Raw genomic sequence first — 25,997 nt, 5'->3', positions numbered from 1 at the left:
GCTTGAAGGACTTTTAATGTAAATGAGTTATGTATATTAAACAATTGTCTTAAAAGCCACCAGCTTTTGACATATAGATGTTTATCAACATCAGAGTGCATGAATTGTTTGCATTAATATCTCATAACTTTGATAATTATTTGACCTATTCTGAGATATATAGTAATTCCTGCCTTTATTTTCATTGTCTGGAGTGAGAATAGAATTTGTTTCCTTGAATCTCAATGACAAATCAAAATTCAGCTTTGTTTACTTGCATACATCTTCTCAGCTTTGGTTCTCTAAAGCACTTGATTACTCTTTACAAGAGAATGAGGATGAGATATCATTACTTTATTGTATTTACATTTAATATCTTTTTTGTACTGAGTCATATACATAAAAATTTTATTTTAGTGATGCATCATAGTGCAACATTGATGAATGCTTTTTGAATGACAATTAGATATCCAAATATAAGCTATAATTCATCTCTACATATGGTGCTACCAGTGAAAATATCTGAGATTGAAATCAAATGAACAGTTATCTCCTAAATGTTGCTAGATTCGCACAGACAAAAGCTATGACAGTTGTGTCCCAATTTGGTCTATGTTCTAACACCTGGACAGTCATCTTCAACAGTATTCATAAGTTATAGCTCCAATTTGAAATATTAATATGTGAATTAAGTGTTCTGGAAGTCAGTGAACTGTGATATTGAAAAATGACTGAATATATAAATAATACTATAGTCATATAGTTTAATAAGCATTTAAGTTCAGTTATATAGAGAGAGGCTTCCTAGGTGGTGCTTATGGTAAAGAACCCGCCTACCAGTGCAGGAGACTTAAGAGAGGAAGATTACACCCCTGGGTTGGGAAAAGTCCCTGGAGGAGGGCATGGCAACCCACTCCAGCATTCTTGCCTGGAGAATCTCATGGACAGAGGAGCCTGGCAGGCTACGGCCCATAGGGTTGCAAAGAGTCGGACTCAACTGAAGAGACAGTAAATATGCATGCATTGATGTGTATATTTTTAATATGTATATATTATATTAGATATTACTAATATACATGCTAAGTAATGTGTTAATTTATATTTTGATAATATAATTTTACGTACATACATATACAAACCACAGATAATAAACCATGTGATTCTTATATTGACTCCCAATTAGTTTTCTCTTAAGAATTGATGAGCTCTTTAGTCAGGTGTGATTAGCAAACTGTTTTGTCTTTGAATACAAATCAAGTTTCTAATTATTAGGGTATTGCAAGATCATCTCTGTTGCACACTGTTCCACTCCATATCAGCTTTGTTGAACTGATTACTTCCTCTGAAACTTACCCTGTAAAATAATTTCAGAAAATTCTCATTTTTTGTGAATAAACAAAGGTCTTAATTTAAGTAGCTTTCTTTCACAATGTTTGTAAAAGTGTTAGCTTTCCTATAATAAGTGTTTTCTAGGAAAAATAGTAAATCTACTTTCTGGGAACATTTTTTTTTTTAATTTTGCTTGTTACTTTCTTATATATCAGAGCTATGTTTAGTTCAGTTCAGTCGCTCAGGCATGTCCGACTCTTTGTTATGTTGGCACTGGGAAAAGCAGATATTTTTGTCATTAGGGTTGTCTTGTTTTCTGGGTGTTAAGTTGGTATGGTTGAAAAGATATTGCTCTTCAGCAGCCTCATCTATAGTGATTTCTGTCATCCTGCTCTACAATCCCTTCCCCCTCTGCCACAGTGCTGAATGTTATTGTCTCATTTTTTTCACATCCTTTACATGGTAAACAACATCCCAACACAGACTATAGCATAAGAAGAATTACCAGAGAATTAATTAATTTGAATTGTCCTAAAGTGATAAAAATGGCTTCCCTTGTGCTTCAGTGGTAAAAAAAAACAATCCACCTACTAATGCAGGACATGCAGAAGACGCAGGTTCAGTCCCTGGGTCTGGAAGATCCCCCAGAGTAGGAAATGGCAACCCACTGCAGTATGCTTGCTGGGAAATCCCATGGACAGAGGAACCTGGCAGGCTACAGTCCATGGGGTCACAAAGAGTCAGACATGACCTAGCAATTGAACAACAGTGTGATAAAATATAGCATGGTTATTTTACTGCAATCATTATTGTCACTAATTTCAATTTTCAAACAACTTAGACCAAAAATAATTTCCATTTTAATATAATTTAATAATCACTTCTACGTGTGTGTGTTAGTCACTCAGTTGTGTCCGACTGTTTGCAACCCCATAGACTGTAGCCCACCGGGCTCCTCTGTCCATGGAATTCTCCAGGCAAGATGCTGGAGTGCATTGCCATGTCCTTCTGGGATCAAACCCAGGTCTTCTGCATTGCAGGGAGATTTTTTACTATCTGAGCTGCCAAGGAAGCCTCAACCACTTCTCTAGCCTACCTATAAAATACAAGTGATTTTGAAAGAAAGAGTGTAATCGCTCACTGTTGTACAATAATAAGACAAACCCTTGTTCATAAAGAGATCTTGTGAGGTGAGGAATAATAAGCACCAATGTGGGCATTAATAACCCCTGGTAATTGTAACTGGAAAATGTTCAAAAGGACATTGTGGTACTCTTTTTTTTTTTCTTTCTTTTTTGAGGGACTCAGATTTTTTTTTTTTTTTTTTTAGTTGGAGGCTAATTACTTCAATTTTGAGTTCAGGGAATTTTCAATTGATTACAAAAATATTGTCTCCACATTGTTACTCTAAGGAATGTTGCATGAAAAGGAATTAAATTTTTAAAAAAAGGATATGTAACTGGCAAACAACCAACTCCCTCCTCAAATCTTTATAAACAGAAAGGTTTTGTATTACTACTAAGTTCTTAGAAAAATCTCTGCTAGAGAATTCTAAATAAATCCTGATGCTTAATCGGCTTTGCCTTTGAGTTGCTTAAAAGCAGAGTGATCACGGGGGATGGTTGTTTTTAGAACTGTTGTATAGGCTTTTGGAAGACTGACTCTTGCCAAGACCATGTGTCAGATTTACCCAAATATTCCTTAATGAAAATTGGCCCACTAGCAGTCCCTGGAGGACATTAGTTCATTGATTGCAGGCTTCAGTGCCTGAAGAAACACTGAGGAAAAAGAATGTTGAAAATGCTTTCAGGCTGATTTTTAAACTAACATTGTTAACAAAGTCTAATTTTCACCTTTAGCAGTTCACAGGGTGAGCCAACCCTGTGCTTTTTAAGTTAGGATATAATTTATGAAAAAGTATCTAATTAAATTCAGTTTAATCCCAATTGTGTATTTTATGGCCAGTTCTACTAATTGACATTCATTTTAAAATTAGGGACTGCTGCCCTACCATCTTTTATGTTCTCCATCACGCCCTTGTTTCTCTCTTTTCATCAATACATTGTACGATGTCTCACTGATGAAGGTACTACTTTGCGTTCTAAGATACTTTTGTACAAGATGCTATGATTCGTTGAGGGAGAGTGCAAAGATTATTAGAGGTAGTTAGTAGTAATAATAATCATGCATTAGTCAGTCACAGGTCTCACTGTTGATTAGCCTTGATGAACTTTCTATTCTAAATTAGCTGGCTGCATAAGACGAGAACTTTGGGAGACTTGTCAGTCACCCGATTTTCATCCATCGCTTGCTCGATCTGAGAGCAGATCCCAACTAAAGCAAAAAACTCTCCCGCTTTAGTCCAGCGTTGTTCTTCTTTCTTGGTCACAGGTTTTTAGAGTGATGTGGACCGACTCTGCTGAGCTTGGTGGTACATTTCTTGCTGGAAATAGTGTAGAAAAAGAGGCAGTTCTTTCAAAATTAATGTCTCAACTGAACGGCAAGCAGGATCATTTCAATGGAACTTTTTCCAAAATAGTCCTTTAATGTTCGTGCGAGATGTGTTCCCACAAACATCAGGAACACTTAGAAATAAACTCTTTGGGCATTTTAAACTGCCTTTTATTTGTTATCTTGCTTCAAAATGTTTTCAGTGTTTAGAAATTCTGACTATTCATTATTCGCAGTAACCATTCATCCATGTATGTATTTAACAACTCTGTTTTGAAAGTCTCCAAATCTGTTTTGAAAGACTGGTGAGGTTCTGAGGTTACCTTGGTAAATAAGACATTGTCCAATATATAATATTCTGCATGTGATTTTTTTAACTTTCCTATGAAACTTTCAAAGAAATTATAAGGCGTCCTTTAGTAACTTTAAGTTCCTGTACCCAAGCAGCTTCAGGCAGAAGCCTCTACAAAATTTTAAAAAAGCAAGATAGAATACATTCCGTCTACCTTAAAGGATTTATTTACATTCCTCCATAATGTGTTCAGCACAAGTTGATGAGCTAAGTGGCCAGTTATGTGCCTGGGGCACTTTTCTAGTTAATAAGAAAGATTTTCATACATATGTTTGAACAGCATTTGATAAAATATCCATTTGTACACCTATTTTAGATGATAGCATACAACTATATATACAATCACTGATAGATGGGAAAAGTGTTTATCCCGCTGATGATTTTGGATTTCAGATTCCTTGGTCTCATTATTGCTTCACTCGCATCTGTCAGTGAAACCACTGGCAGTTCTGCCTTCTTGAAGGAAAATCGTTGAGGTGTCCTATCATCTGGACCTGAGAAGAATCTTAAATGTCATATTATTCAGCCCATAAACTATTAGTTTAGGAAACAGAAGCCAGAACGATGACATGGTGTATCTGATGCTGCTGTTGATTATAGTGAGAAAAGTCACCAACATGATGGCGCTGCATTCAGAACTTCACTCTTCCATGTATCAGCCAGACTTCCATTCTCTTCACTTACGACAAATCACTTTAACTTCTGTGTGTTGGTTTCATTACCTGTTAAAAAAATATAACAAAATTAAATTTAAAAGAAAAAGCAGAATGAAAGCAGTGGTAATTACTGCAATATTTACTTTTTATCAACTTATGGTGGACTTACAAAATTGGATGCTTGTAAAGCATATTGCACCCTACAAAAATTAAGTGGTTATAATGTGGTTGTTTGGCAGCAGAGTTTGGTTTATATAACACTTAACTACATGCTCATCAAACATTGTTCATACGATATATGGTATGATTGTGAAGAACCATTTTACAAATGAAATTTTATAATAAATTTCTTTGCAAATTGGGAATTTCCTGAACCAATGACCATTCTTTTCTTTTGGCGTGTAGCTGTAGTATGTTGGGTTTGTGGCTAACAGTCATGATCCTGGCTGCTGGATGTCTTAGAGAGAGAGTGGAGCCATGAGTGTTCCTGTATGTTCCACTGAATTTGTGTGAGGTGCCATAGTCTGCAGAGATCACCGTTTATTCCTATGGAATCACTGATGAAATATTTTAATTCTTACTTTAATAACTGAGCATTTACCACTTGGATCACATGCTGTCATAGATAATATTATGATCTGAAAGAAAAAATAAACCGTTATTTGTAATTTCATTCCTCCTTAAACATAACTTGAAGCAGTAGGTTACCAGATGTGTCTATTGGGACCAAGAGCGACTGTTCCGTGAAATGGGGAAAGTTAGATAAGGTGATTTCCAAAGTAGATAGTTCTTGCCCTAGTTCATTCTATAGATCATATGATGTCCTCAAGAAGATTTCAAGGTCAAAGACAGGAAAGTGAGCCAGGTCATCAGTCAGGGAGGTAAGATGAAAATTCAGATATGAGATATAGAGTCAAGCAAGGCAGTGAAGGAGCCTGGGGAGTCAAGAATGAGAAGCAGAGTAGAAAGAATGATATGGTCAGTGGTTCTCACAGTCTAGGGAGCTCAGAATCACCTGGAGGGCTTATTAAAATAATAGTACTGGGCTCCACCCCCAGCGTTTCTGCTTCAGTAGGTCTGGAATGAGGCCTGATAATTTACATTTCCAACAAATTCCCAGCTGATGATGCTAATCCGGGGACCACGCTCTGAGGACAACAGTTGTTCAAGATGAATCCCAGAGTAAGTGATAGTACCTCCAGGGATTTAGTGAGCTCCTGGGATACTTGGTCGGGCAAACTCAGTTCACCAAAGAGTTAGGGACAGAATAAAAAACATCTTGACTTTTTCTTTCATTTTAATTCACTTTTTTAAAAACATCAAATTCATAACCCAGAGTAATGACTATGTGAACCTCTTTCTGTATTAAAATGTAAAATAAGAACTTATATTCTTGTCATATAAAACATAAAATTATTCCCTCTCTATGAAAAATGACATAGTTCATATTTTTGTAGTTTAACAACTCATGCAGTGTTCTGATTAAGAATGTATGCTCTGAATGTCTAGGGTCAGATATTGATTTTACCACCTGCTTTGTGCCCTGAGGTCATAAGTTTCTTGAACTCTCTGAGCCTTCTTTGCGAAGTGGGGATATTACTAATTGCATACAGTTGTTGTGAGGATTAAATGAAGTAACGAATTTAACAATTTACTGGAGTTCCTGGCACACAGTGTTAGTTATTATTGGAACACCAAAGTAAATGCCTTCATTGAGGAATGTGACTTTGTATATAACACTTCGGAGTTATCTCAGGTTTAACTTGATAGGTTGCTCTCTATATCTATAATTCATTACAGCTCTTCTGCCAAGAATAGCCCTGAGTTTGGCATGAGGTTATAAATTATATATAAACAATGAGATTCAGAAGTCAAAGTGATTATAGATAGCAAAGGACCTAAAATTGCCTCTAGCAAATTTCATGCAAAGAAGGAAAACTACCGTCTGTTTCAGGATAGTTAGGAGCATCAAACCTGGGACCAGAGCATGGGACACGACTGCAGAGCTGGTGCTCTGGTCTCCTGGTCGAGAGGCTGGGAGCTGGGACGTCCACTCCTCTAGCTACATTTGCTCTTTCTAAGGCTGTCTCCCACACAAAAGCTGGCCAGGCAAGCACAAACACTAAATGCTGAATTAGTAAAAAAAAAGAAAAGAAAAATTGAAATTCCCATCCATATCAGAACGTTTGTAAAAGGGAGAGAAGCCTTTGCATCTCATATGCTGACTCCTTGTTCATCTCCCTTGTCTTATTTTGGAAGGTTTAACAACCACCCTCCATAGCCTAATCTTTCAGTGGTTTCCACCAGCAATTTAGGCCTCCCTGGCCAGGCTCACTGAATTATAGGCTTCGGAGTCAACGCTCTGTGGGAGGACACAAATAGACTGTGGCTGCAGTTCTGCTTGCAGAGGGCCCTAAAATGTCAAATCTAAAATGCAAAGAACTCTGGACACTGGGGGATGGGGAAAACGGGCCCACTGGGCAGTGCAGCTCTGGCACAGACCACCTGCAGTCAGGTCAGATGTCACTCGGCGAGTGCCCAGGTCCCAAGGCCGATCTACAGTCGCCTGCTGAAAACTGTGAGGTGCCCAGGTTACCCCTGCTCCTTACCAACTGACAGTGAATCGAGGGCCTCCCATAAGCCCCTCAGGTTTGATAATCTGCTAGGAAAACTTGCAGAACTCAAGAAAGCACTGTAGTTATCATTACACTTTTACGATAAAGGATACAAATCGGGCCCAGCCAAACAGACACTTAGGGAGAGGTCTGGGAAGGTCCGAGCATGAAGCATGTGTGTGTGTGTGTCATGAACCAGGAAACTCCCTCAAGCCACAGTGACCAGAGTTTTTATGAGTTTCATTCTATAGATATGATTGATTGGATCACTGGCAACAGGCTAAGACTCCAAGACACCTCACCTCCAGGGAGGCTGGGAAGTCAGACTGGTGTCAGAGCTGAAAGTCACGTGTTTAGTCTTTCTATCATAGCCAGTCCCCATCCTGAAACGACCTAGGGGCCCACAGTGAATCACCACATCAGCATAAAATCAGGTTTGGCTCCAAGAGCCTACTATAAATAATAAAGAAACTTCAGAATCCTAAGGGATTAGAGGTTCCCTTTTAGGAACCCAGGACAAAGATCAGACAAGTTCTTTATTATGCAATATATAGAAAATAGAATTGAAACTATTTTAAGTCAGCAAAAATGAAGGCCAAAAATTCTGATCTTTTATGATGGAGAAATAACTGGAAAATGTCATTTGATTAAAAAATACATGGTCATTAAATATCATTAGAGTCTTTAATTTGCTGTTCACTCACTTGTTTCCTTCACTTATTCATTCATTCAGCAATATGTATTGAGCACCTCCTGTGCTAATCATTGAAGATATAGTGTTACTCTGTCAATGAAAAAAAAAAATGTATTTGTACAGTTGATCCTCAAACAAAGTGAGGTTTAGGGGTGCCAGTACCTTACAGGGGCTTCCCCCTGGCTCAGCCATAAAGAATCCTCCTGCAGCACAGGAGGTGCAGGTTCAATCCCTGGACCGGAAAGGTCCCCAGGAAAAGGGCATGGCAACTGTTGACTACATAGATGCAAAGTGAGAGCTGCAAGTTAAGTTTTAATGGGGCAAAATGAAGACTGCAGCCCAGGCGACAGCACCTCAGAGACCTCTAAGGAACTGTTCAAAAAAGGCAGTGGGGAAGGTCAATATATAAGATTTTGGTGAAGGGGGAATTGAGAGCAATCAAGTACCTACTTTATAAAAGGTTTTCTGCTAGTCTTGAGGAGCTGATGTCACCACGAAGGGATTTAGTGCTTTTCTAGACGTGAGGAGATGCATGGATTTGGATCATGAGATCAGTTTCTGAAAATATCTGACTATCTAAAGGCTTGCTCCACCAGTTTCCCTGGAGCACAGAGTGCCTCACTCTCCACCCTGAACTGCCTTCAAGGCATGTTGAGGGTCCACAGCTGCAGCAGCACAGGATTCAGTCTCTGCAGAGGCAGGCGGCAACTGCCATCAGCAAGCACCAATCTGTAGTTGACACAACCCACTCCAGGATTCTTGCCAGGAAAATCCCGTAGACAGAGGAGCCTGGTGGGCTACAGTCCATGGGATGGCAGAGAGTCAGACACCACTATGCAACTAAGTGCACACATGTGTGCACGCGTGCGCGCGCACACACACACACTCAAATCCACATATAACTGTTGACCCCGCCCCCCACCCAAACTTTACTCATACTTCACTGTTGGCCTAAAACCTTACTTTTTTTTTTCCTCTTTGGCTTTCTGTTTGTTTGTTTTGGGCCATGTTGGGTCTTCACTGAGGCAGGCAGGCTTCTCTAGTTGCTGCGTGGGCTTAGTCGCTATGGCACGTGGTATGAGTTCCCTGACCAGGGATTGAACCCATGTCTCCTGCATTGGAAGGTGGATTCTTTATCACTGGCCCACAACAGAAGTCCCCAGAAGCCTTACTGCTAAACAGTTGATTAACACATACTTTGTATGTTATATGTATTATATATTTTACAATAAAGTGAACTAGACAAAAGAAAAATGTTGTTAAGAAAGTCATAAGAGAAAATGCATTTATAATGTTGCTGATGAATTTATGGTTCTTGCTTTGTCCTGAAAGAATTCAGAGATGAAGTGATAGTAAATGGATGTCTTTAAAGGCAAACCCACTTCGCAGAGTGTGGGCCATCTCAGAAAGCAAGAGAGAGCCTCAGTATACAGTGTGGATAGTTTTTATGGACTGGGTAATTTCATAGGCTAATTAGTGGAAGGATTATTCCAATTATTTGGGGGAAGAGGCAGGGATTTCCAGGAATTAGGCCACAGCACAAGATTTGACCTTTTATGGTTGCCCTCAGAAGTGTCATGGTGCCAATGGGTGTGGCATTTAGCATGCTAACAAGCCTAAGATGAGGTGCTAGATCTACTGCAAGTTGACACTTCCGTCATCTTGGACACAGTTATTTCTAACCAGTCTTTGTCATGGTTATATCATGCCCTCCCCTCTTCCCTCCTGTTTCAACCATATATTTATTTACATTTATTTATCAAAAAAATTCACAGGCCCACACAGTTCAAACCCGTGTTGCTTAAGGGTCAGCTGTATTACGTGGAAAAAAGGAAAGATGAACTATTTGAAATTTCTTGCTCATTTAATTCCAATTGAAATGAGTCTGAATTCTGAGATCATTGTTAATTTTGTTTGTCAAAAATAATGTTAAGAGAGCTCCCAAAGTATAAAATATTAGAAGTCAAGTCTAGATTTATGAAGAATTGCGGAGACAGGGGCGGTAGAAAAAAATATGGATGTTTGTTTAACCACGAAGCTGCCATTTGGTCTTATGTTTTTAAACAAAATCAAGAAGTGCTTTGAAATGTGATGTGTTTTAAACTGTTCTTTTTTTGCTTTCCTGTAATTGGAGCAACATACTAATTTCTACAAGTTGTGACTACTAACAGAGAGCAATCACCTCACAGACTTGTACCGAAGAGATGAGACCATCCAGGTGACAGGACACGGCCACGTGCAGAGTCCCCGCTTCCCAAACAGCTATCCCCGCAACCTGCTGCTGACCTGGCGGCTCCACTCCCAGGAGAAAACAAGGATACAGCTAGCCTTTGACAATCAGTTTGGATTAGAGGAAGCGGAAAATGATATCTGTAGGTGAGTGTGAAATAAAATCCATATTAGGGTAAAATTCCAAGGTGAAGAAAAGGTTTAAAACATTGCATCCAAGTTCTCATCCATCCTCATGTACAACATAAATGGAAGCACAGTCTCTATGGAAGCCTTAACCTGGCATGAGTCACAGAAGCTCACTCCTGCAGCTGGCAGAGCCAGGCTGTGTGATTTCCAGAGAAGGGGGATCTGGGTGATTCTTTTCTTTCTGGGCCAGGCCTAGAACCACCTTTGTGAGCAGCTGGACACATCCGGTGTCCCGGGTCACCTGCAACCCTGTCCCGTGCTCGGGTGCGAGCTTCCCAGGAGTTAAGGAGTGTATCCCCTGCCGGGCTCCAGGAACTGACCCAGCACTGGGAGAGGGTGGTGGCGAGGACCCTGCCAGAGCCTTACCTGAAATCGTAATTTTAAGGCCTCAGATACATGTAAGAAGAAAGAAGGTAAGCTCCCAGGGCCAGCGTACTCCTCAGAGGTCTGTTCCTTCCTGCAGTTTCCGGGTCAGCAGAAAATGAAAGCTCCTCCCTTTTTATCATATTTTTCAGAGCGAGGCTTGGCTGTTCTCAGAATTGTTCGCTCACAGCATCATACTCCCTTAATTAGCATGGGTAAGATGCGGAGGGCTGTTTTCCTCGTTGTACTTTACTGCGTGCACTTGTTCTGCATTGCCAACGAACTGCTACTAAACTGCTAAATCCTTTCAGCAGGTTTATTTTACTCTGAATGATAAAAATCAGGTGCCTCAAATTTGGCTGTCCTTTGTTGCATGTATAGTACGCTGACAGCATTTATTATGTTGCTATTTTTTTCAAGCAACCAGAGAGGCTAATGTATTTCGGAAAGTAAAGATGAATACATGCAGGAGGAGCCAGTTAATATTTACAGAGAGAATAAGCTTGAGGAGATCTTATGTCTTTTCAACCTTGAAAGGGAGAATTCATTTTCTGTGCTTAAAAAAAAAAGGGAGAGAGAGAGAGAGATCATGGAAAAAAACAAAAAACCAGGATTAAAAGTTTATTAAAGATGATATCATTGAAGAGATACTGGTCTCCACTCTCACGCAGGGTTTTGATCTGGTAGTGACTAAACCCTCTGGCCGACAGAGGATGAGATGGCTGGATGGTGTCACCGACTTGATGGACATGAGTTTGAGTAAACTCTGGTAGCTGGCGATGGACAGGGAGGCCTGGCATGCTGCGATTCATGGGGTCACAAAGAGTCGGACACGACTGAGCAACTGAACTGAACTGAACTGAAACCCTCTGGACATCCTGACCTTAAAATTAGGAGAGGAAATTAAGGACGATTTTTCCCCCAGTTGTTGGTCCATTGCTAAGTGGTGTCCAACTCTTTGCGACCCCATGAACTGCAGCACACCAGGCCTCCTTGTCCCTCACCATCTCCCAGAGTTTGCTCAAATTCATGTCCATTGAGTTGGTGATGCCATCCAACCATCTCATCCTCTGTTGTCCCCTTTTCCTCCTGCCTTCAATCTTTCCCAGCATCAGGGTCTTTTCCATCAGGTGGCCAAAGTATTAGAGCTTCAGTTTCAGCATCAGTCCTTCCAATAAGTATTCAGGGTTGATTTCCTTCAGTATTGACTAAAAGATCCCCAGACCAGTCCTCAAATCAAGTTGCTTCTAAAAATTTATAGAGGGAGTTAGAGAAGTAAAAGTAGAGGAGAGAGGAAGAAGGGGAAGAGATCAGGACCCTCCCTGAAAACCGAAATGGAGCTTTGAGAGTGAAAATTGTGCTAATAGGTTATCTAAAAAACAAGTGACCTCTTGTGTTATTAAAGTTTCAAGTATACTCTTGCTTAGTGTAGTGAATATGATTCACATATATTATATATAAAATGAAATGAAGTTGTTTCTTCCCATCTGTTGCACAACTTCCTTGATGCCTACATTATAATATTTATTGCTCTAATGATGATTCTACCTTAGTACTTTTCACTTTCCAAGCACCATATATCAAGCAGTTAATTTGCAGAGTGCTGAATAGATATTCAGCTGATGAAATTACATAAGCCTTCTTATTGTGCTCATTAGGAAACTGAGGCAAAGGAGATAAAGGCCCCACCGATTATTTTCAATGAAACTGAGTCACCATTGTGTTATGCTCGCCTGCTTCTTAGTCCACCCTGGCCCACCCAGTAAGAGCTCTGAGGTGTTAGACTAGTTAACTTGTATTGGGTTTTCTTCACACTCAGATGTGATGGTCCTCATGCTGACTCCTTTTGGCAATCATGACAGGAAAATATAAAGTAGATAGGAGACTTATTGCACCGTTCACCCCAAAGGTTTGCCCTGAGTGCTCATTGCACTGTGACTTTAGCATCTCAAGTCATATGGGGGACAGGTGAATGAAGGACGAGACCCTGATGATCAGAACTGAAAGTCACAGACTTCAGCTCTCAAGTAGAATGTTTTAAGATTTTGGGTATCTCAAAATAGAAGAAGTGATTCTGAGAAGATGCCAGTTCTGTCTCTGAACATGTTTTAATCTGCAGTGAAAGAGTTGGGTATTGTGCAGGGACTTTGAGGATCTAACGAACGGCTCCATGGAATATCTAAAATGCCTCTCCTGTCTTTTTCAATCCTGAGATACTCTGCTTCTCTGACCAGTGTCAATGATGAACCCATGGTCTTACCCGCATTCACACACAGCCCAGATATGTCCAGTACTGGCTAGGGCACATCACTGCTAAAGGCATGTGCTTTTGATTATGATAAATGTCATTGTTTATGATACAATCCCTTCAAAAGATAGGTTCCACAAAGAGAAAATAGTTGTTTATTTTATAATTTTACCACTTATTTTCTACAATGAAATTGCTGATTTTTTATGCTGTGTAAGTATAGACCATTTCCTTTCCTCAGGAAATGCTGGATGTGGTAAATTAATTCCAAGTGGGAATTTGTTTAAAAAATTGATATAGTAAAAATGTGGGTATATAATTGAAGCTGCAGGCTTCCCCAGTGGCTCAGTGGTAAAGTATCTGCCTGCAATGCAGGAGATGCTTGTTCAGTCCCTGAGTCGGGAAGATCCCCTGGAGGAGGGCCTGGCAACCCACTCCAGTATTCTTGCCTGGAGAATCCCATGGACAGAGGAGCCTGGAAGGTTACAGTCCATAGAGTCACAAAGAGGGGACATGGCTGAAGCCACTGAGCATGCACGCACACACACAACTGGAGCTATATCTCCTAAACTATGACAAGAGATTATATTTATTGGTTTCTCTAGGAAAACCTTTATAAGCTAGATGCTCAGAAAGTAGCCTATTTTGATTTTTGGCAATTTAGGAAGAGTTATAGGTTTCTCTGTTAGCTCAACTGGTAAAGAATCCGCCTGGAATGCAGAAGACCCCTGTTCAATCCCTGGGTTGGAAGATCCCCTAGAGAAGGACTAGGCTACCCACTCAGTATTCTTGGGCTTCCCTGTTGGCTCAGATGGTAAAAAAATCTCCCCGCACACTATTTACAATAGCTAGGCCATGGAAGCAACCTAGATGTCCATCGGCAGACAAATGGATAAGACAACTGTGGTACATATACACAATGGAATATTACCCAGCTATTAAAAAGAATGCATTTGAATCAATTCTAATGAGGTGGATGACTGGAGCCTATTATACAGAGTGAAGTAAGTCAGAAAGAAAAACACCAATACAGTATATTAATATATATATATATATATATATATATATATGGAATTTAGAAAGATGGCAACGATGACCCTATATGTGAGACAGAAAAAAAGACACAGATGTAAAGAACAGACTTTGGACTCTGTGGGAGAAGTCAAGGGTGGGATGATCTGAGAGAATAGCATTGAAGCATGTATATTATCATATGTGAAATGAATTGCCAGTCCAGGCTCGATGCATGAGACAGGGTGCTCAGGGCTGGTGCACTGGGATGACCCTGAGGGATGGGGTGGGGAGGAGGTGGGAGGGGGGTTCAGGATGGGGAACACATGTACACTTGTGGCGGATTCATGTCAGTTTATGGCAAAAGCCACTAGAATTGGAGCCTCCAATTAAAAAAAAAAAAAGAATCTCCCTGCAATTCAGAAGACCTGGGTTTTGATCCCTGGGTTGGGAAGTTCCCCTGGAGGAGGGCATGGCAACCCACTCTAGTATTCTGGCCTGGAGAATCACATGGACAGAGGAGCCTGGTGGGCTACAGTCCATGGGGTCACAAAGAGTCGGACATGACTGAGCAACTTTCACTCACTCAAGGAGGATAGGCTGAAGGTGTATAAAAGTTTTTCCTCAGAATAGATTGTTGAAGTTTGAATTTGAGAAATCCAAAGAGCTGGTTTTTCTTCTAAACTTCATTTCAGATAATAGGTCATGAGAAATCACATGTTACTTTTAATTTCTCAATGAAAGTATGAATTTCAAAGTCTATTTTAATCAAAGCTTATTTATGTTAAATTGGTACCAGGTATGATTTTGTAGAAGTTGAAGACATATCTGAAACCAGTACTGTTATTAGAGGACGATGGTGTGGACACAAGGAAGTTCCTCCAAGGATAACTTCAAGAACAAACCAGATTAAAATAACGTTCAAGTCTGATGACTACTTTGTGGCTAAACCTGGATTCAAGATTTATTATTCTTTTGTGGTAAGTAGCTTAACCACCTTATGATTAAAAGCAGACACTGGTTAAATGAAGTTTAGAGATGATTTTCTGTGATTAAATTCAGTGGTGTGAAACTGAACGGACTGTGTTAATTGTCTGTGGTATGCTTTGTCCCTGCCTTGTGGCCAAAATGTTAAAACTTTCTTTAGTGAGGAATGCCATTTTAGATCTGTTAAATCAATGCTTGGGGCCCAAGCATTTTGAAAGAAAGCACAGTGAATAGAAAAAGTAAAATTGTTTACAGTAAAGCATATACCATTTTCCCTTTGATTCAGCAAAATAAATGTACAGCCAAAGAGAAGTTATGTGATATTTGAGAAATTTTCTATGTAATCCAAATCACAGAAGAGTTCCAGTGATTTTAGGTTAAATTATGACCCAAATTTGGGAATGATCTATATTATAATCATAGAACCTCAGAGTTAGCAAGCATCTTAAAGATTGGAATATAATTCAGGACCCAAAGGTTGATTTTTGCTTACTCAACCCATGTTTATTTTTGCTCTCACGTCTGCTTAAGCACCTCAGCAGCAATTTTAAACTTTAAATGCTTCTGTTAGAAGATGTTCAACCTCATATTGAGGTATAATCTACCTTGTAGTTAAGTCTAGTTGTTGGGTCATACATGGTCATGGATCTTCTTTATTCAGTCATTCATTAGTAAAACAATATAAAGTTCCTTGGAGGAGGAAATGCCAACCCACTCCAATATTCTTGCCTGAAAAATTCCATGGACAGAGGAGCCTGGCGGGCTACAGTCCATGGGGCCACAAAGCAGCTGAGCATACACACACAGGTAAAGTTCCTGCTTATGATCAGACACTCTGATAGGTGTAGTAGATAAAAGCTGAGCAAGAAGACAGGGTTCTTGAACCTCCTGGAGTCGATAGTCTGGTAGAAATGGCAGTTAAAAAGCAGTAACAACTAATGATGAGTAATAAGACAGAAGGACTGGGTGTTGCAGATGAAGCTCAGGGAGAAATTGGGATAATTTTGCCTATGCATTACCTTTAGGATAGATTAAATATCTCTGAATCCTTGGGTCGTTCATAGCATATTGCCTCTTGCTCACCTGGCAGCATCATTAACTCTCATTCAGTTTAATTCAAAAGTTATCCCTTTTCAAAATGTGGTTGCCAAATAGAACACAGAATTACAAATGGAGTCAATTTGTGGGTTTTTTCCTCTTATGAGTTAAATTTAGAGTAGGAAAAAAATCTTGATTTTTTTCAAATCTAATGTGGTTTCTTCTCTTTCTTTTTTTGCATTATGATGAGTTATTAAATACTAAGTGAATTCAACATCAGAATACTATAAATGAAAAATAGCATGTGGTAATCCTGGTTCTGCTTTAATTTGGGAATAATCCATCAAGCGTGATATACATTATTGCATACTCATGCAGTGCTGCTCAGCATTAAAATGGAAGTATGAACCTTTGGTTTCTGCATTTCTTTGCTTTTAATGTGTTCGGTGATGCATCTGTTCTCAATTTTTCATGGACAAAGTGGTCTCAGCATGTTGGAGTGGTGATGTGGCAGAATGGCTTAGTTAAGGACCTGTTTTATTCCCTCAACATATCAAGGCCTGTTAGTGCTCATGTATATGCTTTTTGTGAAGCTTTGGTTATGACTAAGTTAAATGATCCATAAGTCAGTTAGAAACATGCTAACTCTAATATTATGTCTTTAAGGCAAAATAACTCCTTTTCGTTGAAAAAGGCAGTGCAGATGTGGATTTAAGGAAAAGGGAATATTTTCGTTTGAGGTGTTCTGGCTTATAGTGAAGGCTCATCACTCATTTCCTGGCTGCTGTTAAGTGGAATATTGGACAGACTGTAGCTTGGATGTAACTCTTTGGCATAACTCCACTCACTTACTTATTCACCTCCACCAGTACATTCAGTTGTGTTTTATAGAAATGATGGTTGTCGTACCTTTTTTTGTTATAGCAGCCTCTTGGTCTGCATTTATTGCAAATAGCTTCATCTCTCTTTTCGCTCCTAATAGGCTTCTGGCACTAAATATGATCAATTAGGGCCAAAGTGCTTTAGTGGCTGAATTCCAAGATAGAGTGGGCATAACCTTCAGGTGTATATAAGCTCTAGATCTGTGGGACTTTTTGATAAACTCTTCTATTTGAACCTTGTTCAACAGGGATCATTTATGGCTTGAGCAATGTTTTGGAAAGGTCATTTTATTCATGTTTAAATTTTTCTTGGAGAAACTTTAAAGCAGAGTTTATGAAATCAAAGGCTACAGAGTTCAGACTTAAAACTCTCAGTGAGCCCTGTGTAAAATTAGAGGGAGACAGCGGGATTAAAAATAGCAAGTCATATCATTATGCTGCCCACATTATACAGTGCTATATGTCAATTATATCTCATGAAACTAGAAAAAAATGACAAGCCTTCTTTAGGTGTATTTAAATAATGAATTTTAAAATGTTGGACAGACCTACAAAGCCCCTCGAATTTGGAGACAGCTGTTTTGCGATTCCTCCTTTAAGCCATGGCAGGTGCTGGGGAAATTTGGACTGATAGTTCCTGAGCAATCCCCGTGATCTTAGAAAATGGCACATAGCTATTTGGATAGGTCAAAACCACCTCCCTTCTCATCTCCACCTTTCCACTTCTCAGCCTTCCATCAGACACCTCTCTTCTTCCTACCTCATGACTCTCCAGTTGTTCAAGGGCATCCCTGGAGGCTGTAAGTTACAGGTGCCCAGGACCAAAAGAGTCCACTGCGCTAGAATCACATCTACATGGTTCATGCTTGTAACATTTTTAGAATAAGTATGGTGTAATTTTTAGTCTATTTTTCACTCCAGCAAAGTGTGGGAGACTGACTAGTGGGGTAACATCACGATCACTTAGTGTGGGGTAACATCACGATCACTTAGTTTTGGTTAGCAATTATTCTTACAATTGCTACAATTTTGTCTGATGTGCTAATTCAACCATCTATCTTTTTTTCCAACACCTATCACAGACTTTCCTAGGGCAAGGCAGCACAGCCATAGGGGACTACATTGCCATAAAGCATATTTCAATTCAAAGAATGTTTCCCCAACTATTAATGTGTGATATAGAATGAGTCTCTTACCTTTTAGTTTTATACACATAAAATGGGGATAATAATTGGAGGTGATGTGAGATTTTAAATTAATAGCAAATACTTACAATAGCACATAGGATGTAGTGGAAGTGCTCAATAAATAATGGTGATAATGATCCTATCTCTGCCATCACTAAGTGTGTGTGTGTGTGTCTCCTCCAGATATAATTGATAGCAATGAACTGTTTGAGGGTAGGACAAGTGTCCTGTGTGTATTCTACCCAGTACCTTATACATGGCTAGTTATGATGTTTGTTGAATTGACTCCTACTGAGAAAATGATTCAATTTCATATTTCAATTTTTTCTCTCCTACTGAGTTTTCTTGCCTAATTTCACTCAGTTGAGGAGGATAGTTAACCATCAGGGCTTCCCAGGTGCCACAGCAGTAAAGAGTCTGCCTGTCAATGCAGGAGGTGCAAGAGACGTGTGTTCAGTCTCTGGGTTGGGAAGATCCCCTGGAGTAGGATGTGGAAACCCACTCCAGGATTCTTGCCTGGCAAATTCCATGGACAGAGGAGTCTGATGGGCTATAGTCCACGGGGTCGCAAAGAGTCGGACACGACGGACCACACAGCACAGTAAAAACAACAGATGCCATCAGAGAGCATAATGAAGCACAACGGATAATGTTATCAAACTGTTAGCAAAATGTGTTTGTCTAAATAAATTAGGCTCTGCCATTGCAAATTTAGTTTGTTGGGGAATGAATGGATTGACTGGGTTGTTAGGAATCTCTTTTTGAAGACCATTAAGTAGATTATTGGGAAGGTGTCAATTATTAGACTCCAAGCGTGTGGTGTGCAAAGATGTCTGCAAGCATGTGTGTGAATTTCAGCTCTGCTTCTTACTGAGCAAAGGCTCAGTTTTGTCATCTGTAAGATTGTGATCATGCTGCCTGACATACAATTAACTAGTTACTGGGTTAAGCTAAGTAACTTTTGTAAAGCACCCTGCCTGGAACTTAGTAAAATTACACAAATATCTACTGCTCTTATTGTTATCATTATCACTGGTCTAATTATTAATGTATCATCAGGTGATAAGTGAACTTGGCAGACCTGTACAAACAGCCCCATTGTCATTGTGTGTGTATGCACATATACACATACCTCTGACCATAATTCACTTCCAACCTCCAAAGTAAAAGCATTTTATTTCATATTGTGACAAGCATTTAAAAAGCTTTTTATTTGTATATATGTTTTTAATGAAAGTGAAAGTGAAGTCGCTCAGTCATGTCTGATTCTTTGCGCTCCCATGGACTATAGCCCCCCAGGCTCACCCATCCATGAGATTTTCCAGGCAAGAATACTGGAATGGGTTGCCATTTCCTTCTCCAGGGGATCTTCCTGGCTCAGGGATCAAACCCAGGTCTCCCGCATTGTAGGCAGACGCTTTTACCATCTGAGCCACCAGGGAAGCCCGTGTTTAATGAAAAGTATATTTTAATTCAAAAAATTATTTTTAAAACTTGTATTGAAATATAGATGACTTAAAACATTAAAATATTAAATATTAAAGTAAAAATTAAATTACTTGAAAGCTAGCCCATTTTTGTTTTATTAACAAACTCTAGTTTATTTTTTAAATTGAATTTAATAATACATTATAAACATTTTCTAAGATAAAAAAGCAATTTTATGTGTTATTTAGCTATGTACCTCTGTAGTTTGAATCAACTTCAAGTAGCAGTTAAAATTTCCATTGAGGTTTAAGCTCCACATGAATCATGGTTTTGCATTATAAATAATTGTTTAAAATAGATGCAGAAAGGGAAGGGGATGGTAAAGAAGATGAGAATGCAAAGAAAAAGGAAGAATAAGGCCAATGAGTTAATAACAAAGATTCTGATTTATAAGAGCTTTCACAGATTCTAATTTTGCTCACCTAGAACTTACCAGTCGGTAAAACAAAAACAAAATAATGATGGGCAATTCATTATTATTCCTATAAACTAAATTCTCAAAGCTAGAAATTAAAGGACCTCATTCACTTTCTCTACAAAATGTGAACATTCCATATTTATTTCCATTGTCAGATAAAAGTTGTTGAAGGTTTTTGAACATCCCTGGTTGTTCTACCACATCAGCCAGGACTGTATGTAGAGCAAAGGGTTGTCAAGATGAGGATGGTGGTCACATGGCAGATCCTGTTTCCCTCAGCTTCATTTCAGTGTATCCTACTGAAGGTTTGGCAACATAGAGATGCAGTATTATTTATCAAATGCATACTGTATGCTAGACCAAGCTCAGTCTAGGGTCCTGGAGATAGAGCTGTGAGAAAGACAGGCAGATCTCTGTCCTCAGGATCTCACATAGTTGTTGCCACTCAGTCGCTCAGTCGTGTCCGACTCTTTGAAACCCGCTGGACTGCAGCACGCCAGGCTTCCCTGTCCATCGCCATCTCCCGCAGTTTACTCAAACTCATGTCCACCGAGTCGGTGATGCCATCCAACCGTCTCATCCTCTATCATCCCCTTCTCCTCTGCCTTCAATCTTTCCCAGCATCAGGGTCTATTCTAATGAGTTAGCTCTATACATCACGTGGCAAAAAAGTATTGGAGTTTCAGCTTCAGCATCTGTCCTTCCAATTCAGGGTTTATTTCCTTTAGGATGGACTGGCTTGCTCTCCTTGAAGTGCAAGGGACTCTCCAGACTCTTCTCCAACACTGCAGTTCAAAAGCAGCAGTTTTTCATCGCTCAGACTTCTTTATGGTCCAGCTCTCTCATCCATCCATGACTACCGGAAAAACCATAGCCTTGACTGTACTTTGTTGGCACTGTCTCTGCTTTTTAATATGCTGTCTAGGTTTGCCATAACTTTTCTTACAATGAGCAAGCATTTTAATTTCTTGGCTGCAGTCACCATCTGCAATGATTTTGGAGCCCAAGAAAATAAAATCTGTCACTGTTTCCGTTGTTTCCCCATCTATCTGCCGTCAAGTGATGGATCCGGATGCCATGATTTTAGTGTTTTTTTTGAATGTTGAGTTTTAAGGAACTTTTTCATTGTCCTCTTTCACCTTCATCAAGAGACTCTTTACTTCCTCTTAGCTTTCTGCCATAAGGGTTGTGTCATCTGCATATCTGAGGTTATCACTGTTTCTCCAAACAATCTTGATTCCAGCTTGTGCTTCATTCAGCCTGGCATTCCACATGATGTACTCTGCATGTAAGTTAAATAAGCAGGGTGACAATATACAACCTTGTACTCCTTTCCCAATTTTGAACCAGTTCATTGTTCCATGTCCGGTTCTAACTGTTGCTTCTTGACCTGCGTACAGGTTTCTCAGCAGGCAGATCAGGTGGTCTGGTGGAAACAAACAATAAACATTTACGTAAATAAGAAAGTAAATACATATACACAAACATAAATTTTTTGAGGTTCAATAGTAACTAGAAAGAGGATACAAGAGAATATTGTAACAGAGGATGACTAGAAAAAGACCCACTTCACTTAGAGAGTCAAAGGACATCTGTGTATGTAAAGTTTGAGTTGATACCAAAAGAGGAGCCAGCAGCACCAACACCATGGGCAAGTATGGGAGAAATGCTTCAAGAAAAAAGACAGCGAATGCTGAACCCTGAAACAGAAAACAGAAGAGTCTTTTCTTTGATAGCAGTGAATCTCTTGGCATCTTGGGATTCCAGCCAATGTAAGGAGGCAAATATAAGAGAGGGAAGTAAAACAGTAGCTGATTCCTCTCTCAGTCAAGTGTCAGAAGGTTTTCTTATCCTCATCTGAGCCCATCCTATTTTGTATGTTTCTCAAATCTTTTAGTACTTAGACCAGGTGAGGTAGCTAAAATCAGAGAGTTAGCTCAGGGCAGATACTAAGAAAGTATCAAGATAAGAAAGTGTGGAGCAGAAAGAAAACCCAGGGTCATGGTCTGTGTCAGACAGGATAGTACACACATACCCCCAAGGTCCCAACTGAAGGTCATAGCAGCAGAATGCCAAGTTGGCAAGTCCAGGAGCATCAAAGGATTTTTGTCGAAGCAATCATTCCTAAGGCCAGAGTCTTGTCATTGCAACATTTCTTAGGCGAAGGTAGATAAGTATTCTAATTTAAAGTTTTACAGATGTTCTAAAATTTCACCAATTACAGAGATCATTTTTTGATAAACTAGGAGTCTCATTGGGAAGGTTAAGTGAATCAGTTATTTTAATCAACTTGCCTTCAGAAAACCTGAATACATAATGAGAACTTTGATTGAGTTCTTAAGAGAGTAAAGAGCAAAATTCAATATAGTCCTGGGGCAAAGGATAATTTAACACAGCGTATGGCTAGGTCTAGAAGCAAATGAGAATTTGAGAAGAATAAAGGGAAGTGGGCTCTTGCAGATGGGGTGGGAAGCAGAAGAGGAGGGGTTAGATAAAAACAGGATTAAGGAGGCAGGAAAAGACAAGAAAGTGAGGTAGAATGAAACCCTATGATAGTATTTTCCCCTGTGGAATTCAGGGCAATTTTGCTAGTTGTATATTCGTTTCAATGCATTATTCAAAGGACTTTTTATTGGGCACCTATTATTTTTCATGCACTTTGATAAATACTGGGTAGCGAACAAAACACAACAAGGTTCCTATCCTCGTAGAACTTACAGTTTGGTAGACACAATCCTGATGATGATGATGATAAAAAATATATATATTATAATAATAAAAGCATATAACTCTTTGGGTAATTGTGAGAAGTAAATATACAGGACAATGTATGCGAAGTGTTTAATGCAGCATGTGGCATATTATAATCTGTTGCTATTAAACCGTGCATTGCATGAAGATTGATTGTAAGAAAAATACAGACTCTTAAAGAACCAGTGCTTAGACCAACCCTCTTCTTTTATAAGTGAGGCGGTGAACTCAGGCTGGGTAACTTTTCTAGTGAAACAGTGAACACAGCTTGTGAGTTTGTGATCACAGAGCTCGCACATATGTGTTATCCAAGAGATATGAAAGCTGTGAACCCTATCCAAAGAAAAATAAATATATCTAAAGTTTGCACGGAGTACCAGGGAAACCCCCTAAATCTTATTTGTGATCACCCTTAGATGCAGTTCAGACCCCACACATATTGCCTCTGCATGTTCTCTGATTTGGGGAATGTTTTCTTCCATGTTGGCTAGTCCTCCCCAACATAAGCCATGTTTGAAATAGTGCTTTATTACTGTAATTAATTTTCCTCATAAAACCCATGCACTAATCACATGAGCAGATGACTCCCCAGGTGCCGAGTAAACACATCTCCAACTTTGCAAGGGATGCTGTTTAATGACACTTGGACAGTCCAGTGTCCTGTTTATCTAGTATTAAGTTATACGGACTTGCCACAAGTAAAATTTTATCCTTGAAAATCATAAAGATGCACTGATATTAAATAACTGGACCTCTTTATATACATATCATTTTTTCTCTATAATTGTGCTTTTTGGTGTACTAATATTTTGGTAGATGAAGAAAGTGAGAAAGTTGAAGAAGGAAAAAGCTATTCAATTATATTAGAGAGTTATTTGCGTATTAAAAATATGCTTAAAGCAGAGCAGTAGTTCTTTCTTAAAAAGCTTTGAAGACGTGAATCTCAGTAAGAAAATATCTCTACCTAATGTTCACTTGTCACTTCAACAGATAATTCTGAGAACTTACTGTGGATAATAAGAAGAAAATTATATTCCTTTGAGGGAGAAAGACATATTAATTATAAAACACTGTGAATTGCAGTGATGAAATGTGCATGGAATATTCTGGGCACACAAGGAAGAAGAACTCTTAATCTCACAAAAAATGGGACTTGCTGCTATAAGGAAAGAAAAAAAAAGCTTTTTTTCCTCTACCTTCCTAGGTTCTGTTTTGAACTGTGTAAATTAGACTGACAGAAACCAAATGAACAAGAAAGACGCAAACAGATTATTCACACATACATCTCACACACATGTGGGAGCACTCAGTGAGGAGTAACTCAGAGTGGTGGTTAGAACCTGGGCTTATATAACATTTTAACCAAAGGATAATACATTTTCAGAGAAGCCACAAGACAATGGAAAAGGACTTTGAAGATTCTAGGGCAGAGAATTTTGGAAAGGCAAATACATGGGAGAACAAATGGAAGCAAAGGATTAGTGAGATAAGTCTGTTATGTGGATTCCTCTGGTGCCTCACTAGGCTGCTAAGGGTGTAGAGTTGTCTCTGATGAGGGGAGAGATGCAACCTTTATGAACTTATATGCTTCTAGGCACATAAGGGGAGAACAGAGACCTTTCCTGAGCCTGCTTCTCAGTTGCCTTCAGCTCAATATAATTCTTAGACCAAAGTGGCATATTTGAGGGTGGCGTGTTCCACTACACTTCACTGGACTGGGTCAGGGAGGGGCGCAGACCCTGAGAAGAGAATGCTGCCTAAACAAAAGCATGAAGTCAGAGAAGCCAGGCATCTCAGAGTATTCTGATGAGCTAATTCAAAGGGTTTCAGCTTGAGGCTGCTAAGCATTTACTACCTTTCTTTATTCTTACCAGTAGAAAGGAGATGCATGCATGCATGCTAAGTCGTTTCAGTCATGTCTGACTTTTTGCAACCGTATAGATTGTAGCCTCCAGTCTCCTCTGTCCACGGGATTCTGCAGGCAAGAATACTGGAGTGGGTTGTCATGGCTTTCTTCAAGAGATCTTCCCATTCCAGGGATCAAACCCACATCTCTTACTTCTCCTGCATTGGCCGGTGGGTGTTTTTTGTTTTTGTTTTTGTTTTTGTTTTTTTTTAACCACTAGAGTCACCTGGGAAGCCCAGAAAACAGAAGTCAAAAGATGATCAAAGAAGCAACTTTATTCATGGTGGTCCATAAAATGCCAAAGCTCAGGACTTACTTGTAAAACTAGAGTGGAGAACTTGGCTGTGACCCAGTGCCAAAATATGGGTGCACCAGTACTGTGATACAAATTCAGAGTCACGGATTCTTTCCAGGCTCTAGGGGATGTACTGACATGCCCCTCCAGCTGCATGGAAGATGACAGGCCTGGTTACAGATAGCCTCCAACAGTGGGGAGCAGGCGCTGAGGAAGGCCAGCTGACACCAGGCCCAGCTACGCTGAGCAGATGGAGTGGATGAGAGCTGAGACCCTTTCCAGGGGCTAACATCAGAAACAGGCCACCCCAGAGAGAAGAGGGGAGAGAGAATGGAGATGACGAAGGCAGGGGAGATGAAAGAAGTCATGAAGGGAAGGAATCTATGAAGGAGAAAAACAAAAATGCCTGGTAGTGTCTTTATATCTGCGGGCTGAGGCAAGAACATGGAGAGAAGTGCTTCTCCTCCAGAAGAGCAAACAAAACTCTTTGTGCCCCTGAAGGGTCCAAACCCACAGTGATTTGTGTGTGTGTGTGTGTATGTGTGTGTGTGTTTTAATCAGTCATCTTTGGTAACAGTCCTTGGGGACTCAGTCCTACCCACCTCTGGTCCTAAGGAGAACTGGGCAACCCCCTTCCTCTATATAGGAATCAGCCATTCCGTCTGGGAAATTGAAGATTCCTGGAACACTGGGGAGACGCCAGTCTTCTCTCCCAGGTGAACCAAAGAATGATTAATCAATCATACAGACAGCATTCATTTAGCCTTGAAAATAACCACTCCTAACATCCCTTTATCAGTGGGAACATCGCAGATTAAGGCTGACCTTCATTCAACATTGCTTCTTTCACCTGTGAGAAAATTGAGTTATGTATTCAAAGTGACTCTTCCCTTATTTTGCAATTGAAAATAGGAGCCAGGCAAGAAAAAA

General features: G+C 39.6%; 1 protein-coding gene across 2 annotated transcripts in view; it reads left to right on the top strand.

Annotated features, from left to right (window-relative positions):
* Window positions 1-25,997, top strand: part of PDGFD (platelet derived growth factor D) — a 263,650-nt gene that overhangs the window by 164,719 nt on the left and 72,934 nt on the right. Inside the window, exons 2-3 of one of the 2 annotated variants that reach the window (XM_065945262.1) lie at window positions 10,266-10,452; window positions 14,916-15,096. In XM_065945262.1, the coding sequence (XP_065801334.1) occupies window positions 10,266-10,452; window positions 14,916-15,096 (368 nt within the window). Of the gene's footprint in view, window positions 1-10,247; window positions 10,453-14,915; window positions 15,097-25,997 lie in introns of both variants that reach the window. The other variant, XM_065945261.1, reaches the window with a different exon arrangement.

This window comes from Muntiacus reevesi, chromosome 9, assembly GCF_963930625.1.
Source record: "Muntiacus reevesi chromosome 9, mMunRee1.1, whole genome shotgun sequence".
Taxonomy (NCBI): Eukaryota; Metazoa; Chordata; class Mammalia; order Artiodactyla; family Cervidae; genus Muntiacus; species Muntiacus reevesi.
This window is presented reverse-complemented; position numbering and strand designations above follow the sequence as displayed.